At 44.8% G+C, this 14,610-nt stretch overlaps 1 protein-coding gene across 3 annotated transcripts in view; it reads left to right on the top strand.

The window, feature by feature from the left end:
- Window positions 1-14,610, top strand: part of LOC146805479 (interleukin-1 receptor type 1-like) — a 242,574-nt gene that overhangs the window by 216,351 nt on the left and 11,613 nt on the right. For all 3 annotated transcript variants that reach the window (XM_085622740.1, XM_085622742.1, XM_085622741.1), the window contains one exon: window positions 4,067-4,210. In XM_085622740.1, the coding sequence (XP_085478866.1) occupies window positions 4,067-4,210 (144 nt within the window). The remainder of the gene's footprint in view (window positions 1-4,066; window positions 4,211-14,610) is intronic.

Genomic DNA, 14,610 nt, shown 5'->3' with positions numbered 1-14,610 from the left:
TGCTAGCCTATACTCCAACTTCCTTAAGATGTCAGTAATGGGTAAAAGGAGAATGCTAATCATATCCCCCAGTTGGGGTAAAAAATCTGTGGGAATAGGCACCTGTGGGATAACTACAGTTGATAGAGCAGGCTCTAAGGGGGTCACAACAGGGTCCACAGCCTTTGAACTTGTACTAATGGCCGTCGTCTGGCTATGATCTGGCCCAATTAATAACCCTGAAACAGACCCATTAGAAGGATAGTGGCCAAATTCTGAATGCAGTGTCCTGGGCCCATTGATCACCCCCACCCTACGCCTTTTTTTTCTGGGAGGAGGGCCGTGAATAATCCCCTTGTTCAGATTCTTAGCCTTTTTTCCTACCCCCCGTCCCACAAGGCGCGTATTGAAAATTTTAGAATGACTTGTGGCATGTGGGGGGAGAGAGTCGCTGATAACCTGAACACTAGGGACACAGTTTGAGGGCGAACAGTCACGTAACAATAGCGGAACACCCTCTTGCGAGAGGGGGGTGTCGTTAAAACCATTGCTACCACTATCGACAGCAGGAATGTTTGGGGAGACAACCTCTGGAGCTCTACGTTTCATGTTTTCAATTGAGCGACGACGTTCTAGTCTACGCTCCTCCAGGGTAGTGTCCAGCTCCTTATCCATTACGTAGGATTTTTTAAAATAACTGTCAAGGGGGCCATTTACCACTGGCCTTGGTTTCTCCCCAGGCATGACATTCACACTAGAATCCATGGCAATTTTTGAAAGAAAATGAAGAAGAAACTCCCAATTACCACAATGCAGCGGAGTCACTCCTGGCCCAGCCCAGCCTCGATCGGCCTCGGAGGGTCTCAGAGGGTCCGCCCTTAGTCCGGGCTTTGTCCCGGGTGATGTCCCGCAAACGCGTCCCGCTGACGCGTAATACCTTCAGGTCTTATACTGGCTGGAGATAGAGGGGGCGGAGTCACGGGAAGAGGCGGCAGGTGTGCTGGATGGAACACGCACAGCCTGCTGGTCCTCGCAGTCCCGTCCTCCTATACAGCGGCTCACCGATCAACTTCCAATGCCCAACGGGGCTCCCTGGACACAGGTTAGGTGAGGCCAATGCCCTACGGGGCTCCAGTAGCTGCAGGCAACACGGGCCAATTACTCCTCGGCGAGCGGCAAAAGAACCTGTTTCCATCCTCCTGCGCTCGCTCCTCTGTCTGAAGCGGACTCAACTTCAACTTTTAAGCAATTCTGTCCACCCCTGATGACATCTGGAGGCTGTATAGTGTAACTGAAGCATTCCTGGGCTCAAGTTTAGTTGCCAGCAACTCATGGTACCCTGTGTAAAACGAGGACTGGCCTTTAGCATCTTTGGGTTATTTGAAGACTCCTGTCTCATCAGCTGATGGCAAAAGCAAGTAAACTCCTGCCTAGTGCAAAACAAAAAAATCTTTAAGTGCATAAATGAAATAAAGAATTAAATGTGTATTGACAAATCCTGCTTTTCACATTTAAATATAGGTTTTCATGCATTCCACAAAAAGCAAATGGTCAAATCTAAGCTGATAGAAAAATGTGGGAATATAATGCTACTCTGGAATGATCAATAACGTGTTAAACAATGTCTCATGCCAATAGTGAAAGAACGGTAACCAGAAGCTCCTTAAAAATGTATGGAGCATATTTTGACTACACTATATTTGCCAAAGTAATGCAGTCAGCATTGCACACCAAACCCAATACTGGAGCAAACACCATTACACGTGAAACCTACAAACACACATTCATTCTCATTCTTCTTTTTAAATGTACCATGCATTCAATATTTCCATATAAAAGACCAAGTCGAGGCCAGACCTCTTGATTTTCCAAATGCTTGCTGTGATAAAGTATTTATGTGACATTCTTACATTCCACAGACCTGCAATTTAAGTGCTTAGTTACATGATCATTTCTTATTGTCTCCACCATAAAATGCTGGTAAAATGCATGGTATAAATGAAACTAGTAAAACAGCCACATCAGTTTTTTAAATTTGATATTTATTTGTAAGCATGTAGGTCAGTTTTTTTATTTTGTTTATTTTTGTGGCATATGTTTGCAATAAATAAATGTAAAAACAAAAAAAAAACTGTTGCACCAGCACACGAATGCCAGACCAATTGGTTTTGATACGGCTTGTCTTGACAATAACATTGACACTGTTTGATGGATCTGCATAAAGTGTGGCACACAATTATGCATTCAACTAAGTTTTGGTACATCAGGTTAAGACCAGATCTATCCAGCGGCAAAAACAGGTTGAGAATGAAAGGGGACGAAACCAAGGTATAGGGAACAAAATGCTTACTCTCTCCTACAGTCGAAACCAATGAAAGGAATTAAAACAAACCTTACATGAAACTAGAATTATGTCTCAAAATGCAAACTGTGTGGTTTAGTGTAAATACAGTTGGTAATTTTTGAGATTTTTGGGTTAGAAAACTGAGTCGGGGAGATGTCAAAGGCTCAACTTACAGATTCCTTCAGGGTTTATTATCTGGTTTGGAAACTGCAAAGGACCTTAGGATAATATATTTGGAAAATAAAGAACCTGATTGGATGATGAAACATCCTTTCCCTTTGTTCAGTGTACACTCTGCAGATACTCACATTCTGATTGGCTCATCTAAACTGAAAAAAGTTTGTTGCTGCTGTACTTATTGTGATGCAATGCGTTTGAGAGTATCTGTAAAACAAAATGCAGGAAATCGTAAATGGACCTAGGGCTCTTCATCTGACCCTTGAGAGAATGTGGTGGGAGTCCTTGAGGGCAGTTATTGTCCATCAAACATTTTCACCAGATGATTCACAGCTCTAATAGCTGTACTACAGTCCTTTAAATCCTCGGTTGTAGTATGTTTTAGGTACTGAATTCAGCTGAAACTGATGATCCAGGGTGCCATTGTGGATTCACAGATTTAAAAAAAAAAAAATGAGGCAATAAAGGAAAACCCACAGTCATGTGTGCTTCGTGGCTACAAGGCCCTACTCTAATGCTCCACTATAGAGACTTGAGCTGTGCGGATTGGAGTTATTTCCAGATGGGGAACTGGAGATAGGGGATGGCCAAAAGCCACATACAGTATCCAAAGTGGCGGACATGGGTGTTAGCACGAGGCCAATTCTAAGTGCTTACCTGTGCATTAATCTGACTTTCTGGAGATGTAGGTAAATGCTGTGCAGTACAACCAGAGAAAGGAGATGTGATTGTGCATGAATATTGCTTCTGGTGAGTTTGATAGTGGGATTGATAAATTTAATACTATTAGCAAATTCTTTCTGTGTTTTGCTTGTATACCATCCTGTAAATAAGCAATTTTTCTCACTTGTGTGCCATCTTCTAAATAAACCTTTAATTTACCTCCACCACACAAAGGTTAAATAATGAAAATATAAAGTACGAGTTGTCTCTGCGTAGCCTGTGAAGCTGCTCAAATAGAATGGAGCCACCCAAGTCGCATCGGTTCATGAATATGGTGTTCATAATTTACAGATCTTGCCCATAAGGGTGCAAGTTAAGAACTGTGGTCAATGGCCTTTCAGTGGATCTTTTCAAAAGAGCTTCAGCTAAGACCACAAGACCATCTTCATATGGTAAACTGGTGTATTAAAACATCAGTTGCAGTCAGTAATGAGTAATCCACAAACCAACAGCTTTGGTTTACTGTGTCAAAAACGGCACCTAATCCCCATTTCACACTTTGGCCATGTAGACACCTTTTGGTCTTTTTAAGTACAGTTTGGTGCATCTCTCATGTTGGCATTGTAGGTAGCTCCACAGTGTCATTTCTCTGTAGATGTAGCCGTGGTTAGTAGATACATGCACTAAGAAAACGATAATACGCAACAAAACAACAGTTGAACGTTAAGTACTTTTGTTGCAGTGGTGCTTGCAGTATCTGTGTTATTGATTTTGGAGGTAATCTTCATATATTTATCTTCTCATTACAAACACTATCTTGCAAGTTAGAAATCATGATTTGAGATTTATTGTTTAACAGAGTAGTTGTTCTAATGACCATGTTGCCTTGTCCTTTGCCCACAGCTCCAGACGTGCAGGCGCCTTTGATCGCAAGCTTCGTTGCATTTGCCTTTGTCATTCTTATCGCTGTAGCAACATACAAATTGTTCAAGATCGACATTGTACTTTGTTACCGACATTCCCTTCATCCTATCATAAATAAAAAAGGTATGTTTGAAGGATCATTCAGTAAACGTTCTAATTGCGTTTAGTTAATTTGCAGCCTACTACTGCTGTCCCAAAAGGTAGTTTTATGATTCTTGTTTTCAGTGTCTTCAACTTTTGTTTTGTAAATCATTTTTTACATTTAGCACCATGAAAGATGAGATGTGATTTGCTTTGAGTGTGGTGCAGCCTCCATGTACTGTTACCGGTGTTAAGGAATCATGCATGGGTTTAAAAAAAAAAAAAGATTTTTAACATCTGTATCGATGTACCCATGCAATTGGACCCAACACTGATTAAACAAAGTGCCTGGGGGACTAAACTGTGACCGAGGGGTTCAATAACAAATGGAGGGCATGAGGTTTGAGGAGTCTGGTAGATAAAGAAAAATCATATAGATAGTACCATTTGCATAACGTAAGATTTTTTTTTAACTTTATAATGTACTATGTTTCAGACTGGAATGTATTTTTTTGATGACTAAAAGTTTAATAATCTGGTCAATTTCGTCACCCATGATTTTCAGTCCATACATAGAGCCCCAGAGAGGTGCAATTGTTGCTGCTCTGTGCCTCAATATGGTGATTATATTCAATTTTTTCTGATGGTCTTGTTGGTGGCCTCATGGCAATTAACCACGTATCTGAAGCTAAACCTTAACAAAAGCAAATGTGTTATTTCTGCATTAAGTAAATATAAGCCAAATTGTGCAGACTTGGTTATCAACTATTTATGTGGACGTATTCTCTACTACACATTAACAAGGCGGCCCGGATCCTGGCCACATGCCAAGATAAGGCATACATGCATCTTACAGAAAATACAGCATGACTTGCAGTATAAATGTGTAAACCGTATATCCAGACAGGTAAGTACAATACTAATAAGTGGTATCTCGTGCAGTACCCATTACATCCCCCTCCCAAACTAACCCTCTCCAAACAATACCTAACAAACCAGTAACTTAAGTGCCGCTACACAGACTACACACTGCGCGGATGTTCCTGCGTCCAGTGCGCATCCGGTCTGAGAACCCTGGGAAGGGGCGTGTACTGAGGAGGGAGGGGGGTACGGGAGAAGGAGAGGGGAGAGAAACACTGAGAGGAGCAAGGAGAAGGGGAGACCCAAGGGGACAGGGACAAAGGAACATGGCCGGGGATAAGGAAGCAGGCAGGAGGGAGGCCCCCAAGTAGAGCGTGGGCAAGCAGGAATCCACCAGCTCCTATGATACTGCATCACTGTCCCACCTACTGTGTTGCGAAACCGAAGGCTCAACATCTTCCATAGCCTTGAATTGTTCCACTAGGTGCGCCCAGTCCCGCGAAATCTGTCGCTTTCGCTGTCCCCTGTATTCCTCACGGTGTAAAGCCTCCCTTTCTGCAACAGCCCACATGCCCACTTCTTCACTCCAATCGCCCACTCGCGGCATCGTGTTATCATACCTTTTGCCAACATCGGAGCCAACCCTGCAAATCTGCGAAACAATTTAGCCTTCTTAGGGAGGGGGAATAATACCAAAAGGCATACCTCGATTATGTCCCACGGCGCACGCTCTGTCAACCCCTCCAACCCCCGGACGACCGCTGACCAAAACCCCCGCAGCACCCGACAGGACCATATCATATGAAGAAAATCAGCGTCATGCATCCTAAACCGCGGACATATCGCGGCCGTCGCGGGAAACATTTTCCGTATCGTAGCTGGGGCAAGGTATGCTCTATGTAGTACAAATAACAGAATTGTTTTAAAAGGCAATTCCGAGAGACTCGCCGGGGATGTTCTAGTATTTGGGCCCATTCTCGATCTTCCAACTCCCGTCCCAAGGTCACGTCCCACTTCTTCCTAAGATGCATTAGCGGAACCTGCAAATGTTCTCTCAAGCCTCTGTAAAGCCTTCGCACCAAGTGTCGGCCATGTCCCAGAATGTGTAGTGATCTCAGTAATTGAAAAGTTGTGGGTTCCGTTTGATCTATATACCAATAAGTGCGAATGAAACGCACCACAGCCGCGTGAATGAGAAACAAGTTGTCAGGCAGTAAGTTAGTGCGTACAAACTCGTCATGGGGCATCAAGTGGCCCTCGAGAACTAAATCCCCGACCGTCCCCACCCCGTCCCGAGTCCACCCCTGTATTTGGATCATTTACAGCACCCCACGCCTAGTAGGCAATCTACAGATGGGGATATTTGGGGCGTACGGAAATGGCAACTGAGCCTCCCTCTTCACCTGTGCCCAATAATGTAACGCAACAGGCAACAAGTATGGAGGATCACGCATTTTCCGTGCACCCGGACAGAGCTGGGACTGAAGAAACCCACGTCTCAAACAACCCAAGGAGTATCCAATTTCGAATAAATTCTTACCGGCTAACCAATATGCCATCCACTGTAACTGCCCCACTATACAGTACGTCCTAAAATCAGGTGCTCCCATGCCCCTGCCATACTAGGTAGCTGCAGTTTAGCCAGTGCCAACCGATGTCTGCCCACCCCCATATCAGATGTTAATAACGTGTCAAGCACTTTAAAAATCCAAGCTGGCAGGACCACCGGCAAATTCACAAAGTAATAAAGGAGGCGGGGTAGCATAACCATTTTCGCCACTGCCACGCGGCCCGCCAGTTAATGGCAACGAATTCCAAAAGGCAATCTGGGAGCGCAACGAGTTGATGGTTCGTACTACGTTACCGTCTATACTATCAGCGTTTGATCTATAAATATTAACCTCCAAGTACTTAAAAGTGACCGGCTCAACTCGGAAGTGCATTTGACTAAATTGTAGAGTAGGAGACACACAACTATCATAGAAGGCGAATGCCACCGATTTAGAGGCATTAAGACGCAAGCCAGAAATTTCCCTGAATCTATGAAAGGCAGCAGCTATCTCGCGTTTATCAACATCCAAATCGTGAAAATATAACCTGTCATTCGCGTATAAGGATATTAAATGTATCACCCCACGCAACTGTATGCCAAAAGGGATCATAATCTGACGCAGGTACTGTGCAAGAGGCTCAAGTGCCAACACAAAAAGCATGGGGGATATCAAATAAGAGGAAGAGATGGTCCTACCCGTCTTAGCGCATGCCGTGCAGTGGTCGAAGTGGGCTCGATTGGCAGGACACGGCGTGACCCCTAATTTCATTTAATACAGTCCGTTCCCCTACTTTATTTTAGATATGCGTCCCAGAACGTTCGTGGCTGTTCAAGGATGGGCGGGCGGGCACAGAAGGAAAAGGGCTGTTGTTTCCTTCTTGCCCAGAGAAGTCAAGGACAGTGTCCACTTCTCCTGCTCCACCGCTAGCAGCCGCCCCCTCTCTTTCGCTTATTCTCTACCTTTTTGTCGTGCTCCAGGTCACTTGTTGAAAACCGTGACTTTTCTTTCCTCTGCTTTCCTTCATTCGTTCCCCTGCGAAATGGATCCTAAAAAAGAGGAAATACTTTTGCTGCAAATGACCTTTTCTGACATTTTTCTATGCAGCCTCGGGAGGAGAGAAAAAAAGCTTTAAAATTTGAACAATAAATACTTTAACTAAATAAAGCAAGAGAGTGGTCACAAATTGGCCTGATTGATTTTATTCATCCCCAAACACATTAGCGGCACTTTACAGCGTTTGCCAATGAAGCTCTACTTTTCTTTTCTCATCTTTCTTTGAACAGCATTTTTCCCCAAGTGGGGAAGTGCGCCATTCATGGAGGTACTGCAATAACTGCTTGATGAGTGGATTGGAAAACGTTTAATGTGATCCTTATCAGTTGTTTTCCCTATTTTAGTTCATAAAATGTGTACCGCAGCTCTGTGTTCAAGGATGTGGTCAAACCATACTGCCTACGTTTTGTAAGGATATAAGCAATGTCATGTGCTTAACTTTTCAGGCAAAAACGCTCATTGATTTCTGAATAATGAGTGTAAAAGTGTTAAGTTGTATTCCCTAGGAGTGTTTGCTTTTTCCAGAATGTTGTTACTTTTTTCAGCCAGCGTTTTACTCTTGTCAAGTGTATATTTTGAATTGAATCTCATCTAGGTGTTTATAGAGGGGCACAATTTGGTAGTAGTTAAAGGCAGTGCGATTTTCACTAAGTGGGGCAGTATGGTGTCCAGTGGGGGAGAGGACGTGGCACTTCTTTGGGCAGAGATGCCGAATTTGGAACTGGGGAACCAGGTTCACCATTTGACCAGTCCACCAGACTACTCTCTCCTGAGAGAGCACATTCCCCTGCTAGACCTTAGAAGGCCCCGCTAGACCTTAAAAGCCCTGGTGTCTTAGCATCAGCAGGTGGACCCTAGGGGTGGCAAGTGTGGGTTAATCTTCAAGGCAATCCATACTGAAGTTCACCTCTAGTCTTGTCGGCAGGCATATACGAACAAACACACCCTAGAGGGACAGTGACTCTGTCCCTGAGGTCCCAGGACCCTTGATGCTGGTCCACCTCACCCATTGGTACCTCCATTGGCCTTGTTTCAGCAGTATTAGCTGCAACTCACCAGGGCTCTGCAATGCAGGATGTGCACACACACCAGAATAAGTTCACAAACTTGACAGTCTCTTTGCTTCATGCACAAGCACTTTTAACATGTGCTGCCTGCTTTGAAGTCGCTGGAATTAAGCAGCAATGGAGGACAAAATTATGCTGCAGTGTTAACTAAATTATGCAGCAAGAAAAAGGCTGTAGTGTAATGCAGTATATTTCCTGATATTTTATTATTTTGACATTTTTACACATACTAACAGTCTCTGCAAATATTTTGACTCGTTAGTACCAGTTCAACATACAAATGTAGCAAAGGGCCATTCACTTCGCAGCAACACAAGTCACATTTTTAGTAACTTTTGATCTGTTTGAGCTACAAAAATGTATTAGTTAAACACGTCCGATAATGCAGCAGATGTATTATGTAGCAAATATGGCAGAGCCATAATTATGTGGAAAACATTTGCAAAATAGGATATTTTGCCATTCATGTTTGAACTGCTTTTGTGGAAAAGGGGAGGAAAAGCACTGATGACAAACTGCACGGCTGAGAGACAAATGGCTTGTGATAGCACTTTGAAATGTATTTGGTACAGTCTGTGATTGGATACGTATCCCAATTTGTAAATGTATTTTAATGTGAATTTGAATTAAATGGCATAATGAGCTGTAACTGGTCAGTGAAATGCAAAACAAATACTAAAAATTGGTATGTTTTGCTCCTTCTGGATACACCTCTGACTCCGCCCACTGCCCCAATCCTCTGGTTATTTCCGCCCTCTGATTCTCCACCCACAGTTCTCATACTTTTTTTCCCCCACTTCGACCACTGGCGCCGTGGGACTAGTATACAACAATTTAATCCATGCACAATAGGACTGGGGGAGGCCAAATTTAGACAGCACTGCAAGCATATGCGGCCAGCTGAGAGTATCAAAAGCCTGACGCACATCTAAAGACAAGCAACCAGCAAGAGGGGAAGAGGCGGATGCCGCGTTTTTGAAGGCCTGGAGCCGACGGATATTCAAAGAGGTACTGCGTTAGGGTACGAATCCACATTGGTCCGTACGGATCAAACTGGGAAGGGAGTGGAAGGAGTTGTGACGCCAATACCTTACTCAGCACCTTGTATTCTGTATTCAGAACATAAAGTGGCCTATAAGATAAAAGATCAGTTGTTACCCTGCCCGGTCTCAATAAGGACGTGACTATCGCCTCCCTGGTAGTAAGAGGCAAGACCCCACTCTCTAGGGAAGTAGTATAGAGTTGCAACAACCTTGGAACCAACTGATCAGCAAATGTGGAATAAAACTCCACAGGGAAGCCATCGGAGCCTGGTGACTTGTTGCGGGCCAACGCCTTTAGTGCGGTCCAAATTTCTGCAGCAGTAATCAGAGCAGCCAACTCCTTGGCCATTGAATCAGAAACCGTGGGAAGCTGGACCTCGGACAAAAAGGAAAGCGTGGGAGTCATGACATCTAAACATGGGGCAGAATACAACCAAGCATAATATTCCCAAAACACAGCATTAATCCCCCCTTGAGACGTAACCAGTACATTATCAACTGTGTTTATAGCTGAAACAGGGGTAGGACTCATCGTGGGTTGGATCAGTCTCGCCAATAATGTACCTGCCCTATCCGCCTCAGTGTGTTCGCAGTGTGTAAGCATCAAAATCTAACAGACGCAATCGGTCTAACAACTCCGCATACTTAATCCTGGCGGATTGAAGCGGCTCTGCGCCGTCCTCACTCCTCTGAGCTGCCACCTCCAAGGCCTGCAATTCCTCCTCTAGGTCGGTAATGTCCCTGATCACTTCCCTCCATGATCCCACCAAAGTCCCCATGGCAACCCCCCATACGGTCACCTTGAATGCCTCCCATTCGATAGCCCTGGACGATGCAGTACCCTCATTCTCCACAAAAAATGCGTCAATAGTTGCTTTCAATGCCACCCGATAGACCTGGTCTTCCAAATATAGAGGCTGCATCCTCCACGTTGGAATTGGAGCAGGTGAATGGCCCCATGACAACCGCAATTCTATGGGTTTATGGTCCGATATCTTGCCCAGAAACTCACAATACGCAATTGAAGAGGAGAGACCCTGGAAGCATAGAAAATGATCGACGTGTGTGCAACTTATGGGGGTAAGAGTAAAAGGAATATTCCCTCATGTTCACATGCATTGCCCTCCAAACGTCCAATAAGTCCCAACCCTGTGCCCAATGTGTCAGGGTTACAGCCTGTGCCCTTGCCACCGTATTAAATAAAGGAGTATGGGAACGATCCAGGCCAATGTCGAATACTGCATTCAGATCGCCCCCCAGAAGCCAAGGGACATGGGACCAGTCAGCAAGCGCCTGGGACACCCGCGCAAAAAATGCCTCATGATCCGTATTCGGTGCATAGAGGGACCCCAGCACTATGTCTGCCATCCAACGTTCCCAACAGAAGAACAAACCGGTCCTGATCATCTAACTTGCTCTCAGTAAGAGAGAAGGGAATGCCCGCCCAAACCCAAATGGCAGCCCCCCTGGAAAAGACCAAATAAGCCGTTGCAAAAACCTTACCACGCCATCTCCTTTGTAGTTTCGTAGTTTCAGTGGGGATCAAATGGGTCTGCTGAAAACAAATTGTGTACTTTATAGCGATGCAGCTGCGCAGCTATTCTGTCGTTTTGCCATAGAACCTATACCCCGCACATTTCACTAGACAAGGGTATAAGAATTAACAGCAGGTATCATCAAATGGAATAAAACCCTCACCCGGATCCCATCCACCCCGCCCCCCCCCCCCCCCATAATCCCCAGACCATGCAGCATAGTTACATCAAAGTCAACAAAATCCCCATACTGGGTCCAACGCCCAAACATCGTTCCACCAAACCGTGATAACAAAGTGAACATACTTCATTCAACCAGTGCTACCGCCTTTGGGGGGAGGTCGCTAACACCGCCAACAGTCACACAAGTGCAATGAGGCACTTAGAAAAGCGCCCAGAATGTGCACCGGGCCCGGGAACTTAACCATCTGTTCCCACCTGTCAAGACGGCATGCAAGTTCGATAATGTTCTGCCAGTCAGGTATAGGTACATATAGTGGATTATAGATCTACAATCCAGACTGTAAAACAATAAGAAGCTAAGCATATCCTACAAGGCAGAAGACAAAGAATCAAGAGTCTGCCGAGGCCAGAGGATCATTGCTGAGTCGGGAGGTCTCTGAAGGGAACAGCGCTACGCTACCATTCGAATCGTCCGTATCAAGCTAAAGATACAGGTTGTAGACATTATTGGTTCATTGGGAAAGTGCCTTAGGTCTGATCCATTTATAATGAAATGTTGTGACAAATTCAATAGACCCGACTCCTTTGAGAGCCAATAGGCCTTTAAGGGTGGATTGTTCTTACACTGTGTTAAAGCCTGAAGACAGGTTCTCTGTTACATAGAATCACACACATTGCGTGAGTAGGCAAGAGCTTTGGAGTTGGTGATCTCTTCTAATAACCCCTAAAGGACTAGACCCTGCATGGAGCAGTGGGTCAGTCCCCCTCAGACATTGACTCTATTGCCGGTTATTGATGGCATTTTGCCTGATTACATGCATAGCCGCCTGAACATGTGTATGCTTCAGTATTAGGAGTGGGAGAGGTTGGGGGGTACTTTGGCTTTCCATTTTCCCCTTTTATAGTCTCCTTTTATTAAGCTCTTATTTTACTTAGTTTGTTTTGGATTTTTCCCCTAGTGTATCATTGTATTACCATTCCCAGATGACTGCCACATTTAAATACAACACATTAGCCATCTATGACTTGTACAGCAGTGTAAACTTTGCACAGTCCCACTCCAAGATTGCCATCTAATGTGGTGGTTTCTGATATGACTTGTTAGACTAGCATTCTACTTAGTGCATCATTCTCTTTCTGTTTCAAGGTGACTGAAATGTGGCTGCCATGCTGGAAATGTCGTACAGTTGAAGTACTGGGTATTTTAAGCCCAGCGGTGCTGGGGAACACATCCTATGACTTCGGGGTTCTTCCTGTTTCAGACCTACAGAAACAGAGTCTTCTGGGTGAAGTCAAAGATCAGTTTATTGGCTGCAGACCAATTACATGTATCCTAGAAGTACAACAGCGTGTATGTTCTCAGGAGACTGCTGAAAATCACAGAAACAGGCTTCTTCTTAAATACAGAATATCCTGCCTCAGGCATACATTCCTTAGTTTACGATATGGCCATTACATGTATACATTTCAAACGAAAAGGCAGAGTCATGATGACCATCCCACATTCCAGTTAAGCCAGCCCGCAATTATTTACACAGCAAGGCTCAGATCCCACATCAGATATCGATAGGCCCCAATAAACATGAGCATCTCCTGTTTGGAAAACAAGCCATAAAGCAGGAACAGTCAGGTGAGAAAGAGATTAGCTGGAGGCTCGTGTAGGATGAAAAGACTTTATGGTGTGTCAAGCCCTGATGCTAATCACAGGTGGCCAGAGGACAGGGAACTCGTGAGACCAGTTTGACCTGGGGCAGCGGGGCCAAGCTGCCCAGGTCACAAAAGTCAAAGAAAGGCACATGTGCTCTAAAAGGCCCGTTTTCGCTTCATGCTATATAGCCTATGTGAGGGCAACCATAAGATGGCCACCGCTCTAAAATGGAACCCACGTAGTGATGTATAATAGCGTATACACAGTGCATTCATAGCTAAAACGTTACACAAAGCACTTGTACATACCGCATTAACCATTCGCGTTTCACTAATACCGGGATAGACAGGGCTAGGGCCCTGCCTCCTAAGCGGTCCCAAATTCTAAAGTATGACAGACCCTCCTTTTGCCCTTACATAGGCAATAACTATTATCATTTCAATCCGAGTCTAGGTCAATATTCATGAAGTCATGGAGATGTTGCTGTAGCTTCATCCTATTACTTAGCTCGTCCCTCGATACAGGTTTCCTTACACATAATGTAGCACAGAGGCCACATATCGCAGGAGCACATTGTACGCACAGACAGAACAGGAAAAGGATGGCTAAGATCATTCCAATGACAATCAGAACTTTCCAACCCCAGGCAGATATCAGTTCCCAGAACCACCCCACCAGTGACCAATCTCCTTTATCCACGTGTATGGACTCAGATATTTTATGTAGTTTGGAGATGGCTTGATAAACTGTTGGAGCATTGTCTGGTATGAAAATGCAACAACTGGATTGGATAACCTTACATACCCCACCGCGGTCTGCAAGTATGACGTCTAGAACCATGCGGTTCTGCAAAGTCATGAGGCGATCCGCTTGGAGCTCAGCTGTCAAATTACCAAGGGCACCAGCCGTAATATTAACAGTGGATTCAACCACACGAGTCAGCTGTCTCAGGTTCCTACTATTGACCATAGGTCCCCAAAACGGCAGGAAACCCAAAAAGAAATCTCCTGCTTCCTGACCGGCAGTATCCTCCTTACTAATCACGCCTCTCAACTCTGGTCTTGTGATAGTCAGAGGCGGCAGTAAATGTTGGCGGTAGCAGATTTGCAATATAACATGTGCCCGAGAAATCAGGGGGCAACCATGTATATGGTCGGTCATTGCAGATAAAATATGTACCCTTGGCAGCCAAAAACGCAGGGGAAAACTGTGACGGAAAAGTGTACGTTTCAGTACAGTCACTTCTTCCCAGTTGAGCTCTAGGATTCTGACCATTACCTTGTAAACAGAACCGACCTATGTGGGGTACGACCCAGATTGGGGATGAGATTTTTCGCTGTCTTTCACCCAGACTAATACTATACCCCGTCGCGTTCCACCCTACATAAGCTCTCAACTCTTCTTTGGGAATAGATGAGTATGCGTCTATCTCTGCTCATATCGGCAACTCCTTTCATTAAAGCTTTATTATTGGTGCTAGGTCTGATGGAACGCGGTTG

This window comes from Triturus cristatus, chromosome 8 (assembly GCF_964204655.1).
Source record: "Triturus cristatus chromosome 8, aTriCri1.1, whole genome shotgun sequence".
Classification (NCBI taxonomy): domain Eukaryota; kingdom Metazoa; phylum Chordata; class Amphibia; order Caudata; family Salamandridae; genus Triturus; species Triturus cristatus.
The sequence above is the reverse complement of the archived record's forward strand: the minus strand, read 5'-3'. Positions and strand labels throughout refer to the sequence as shown.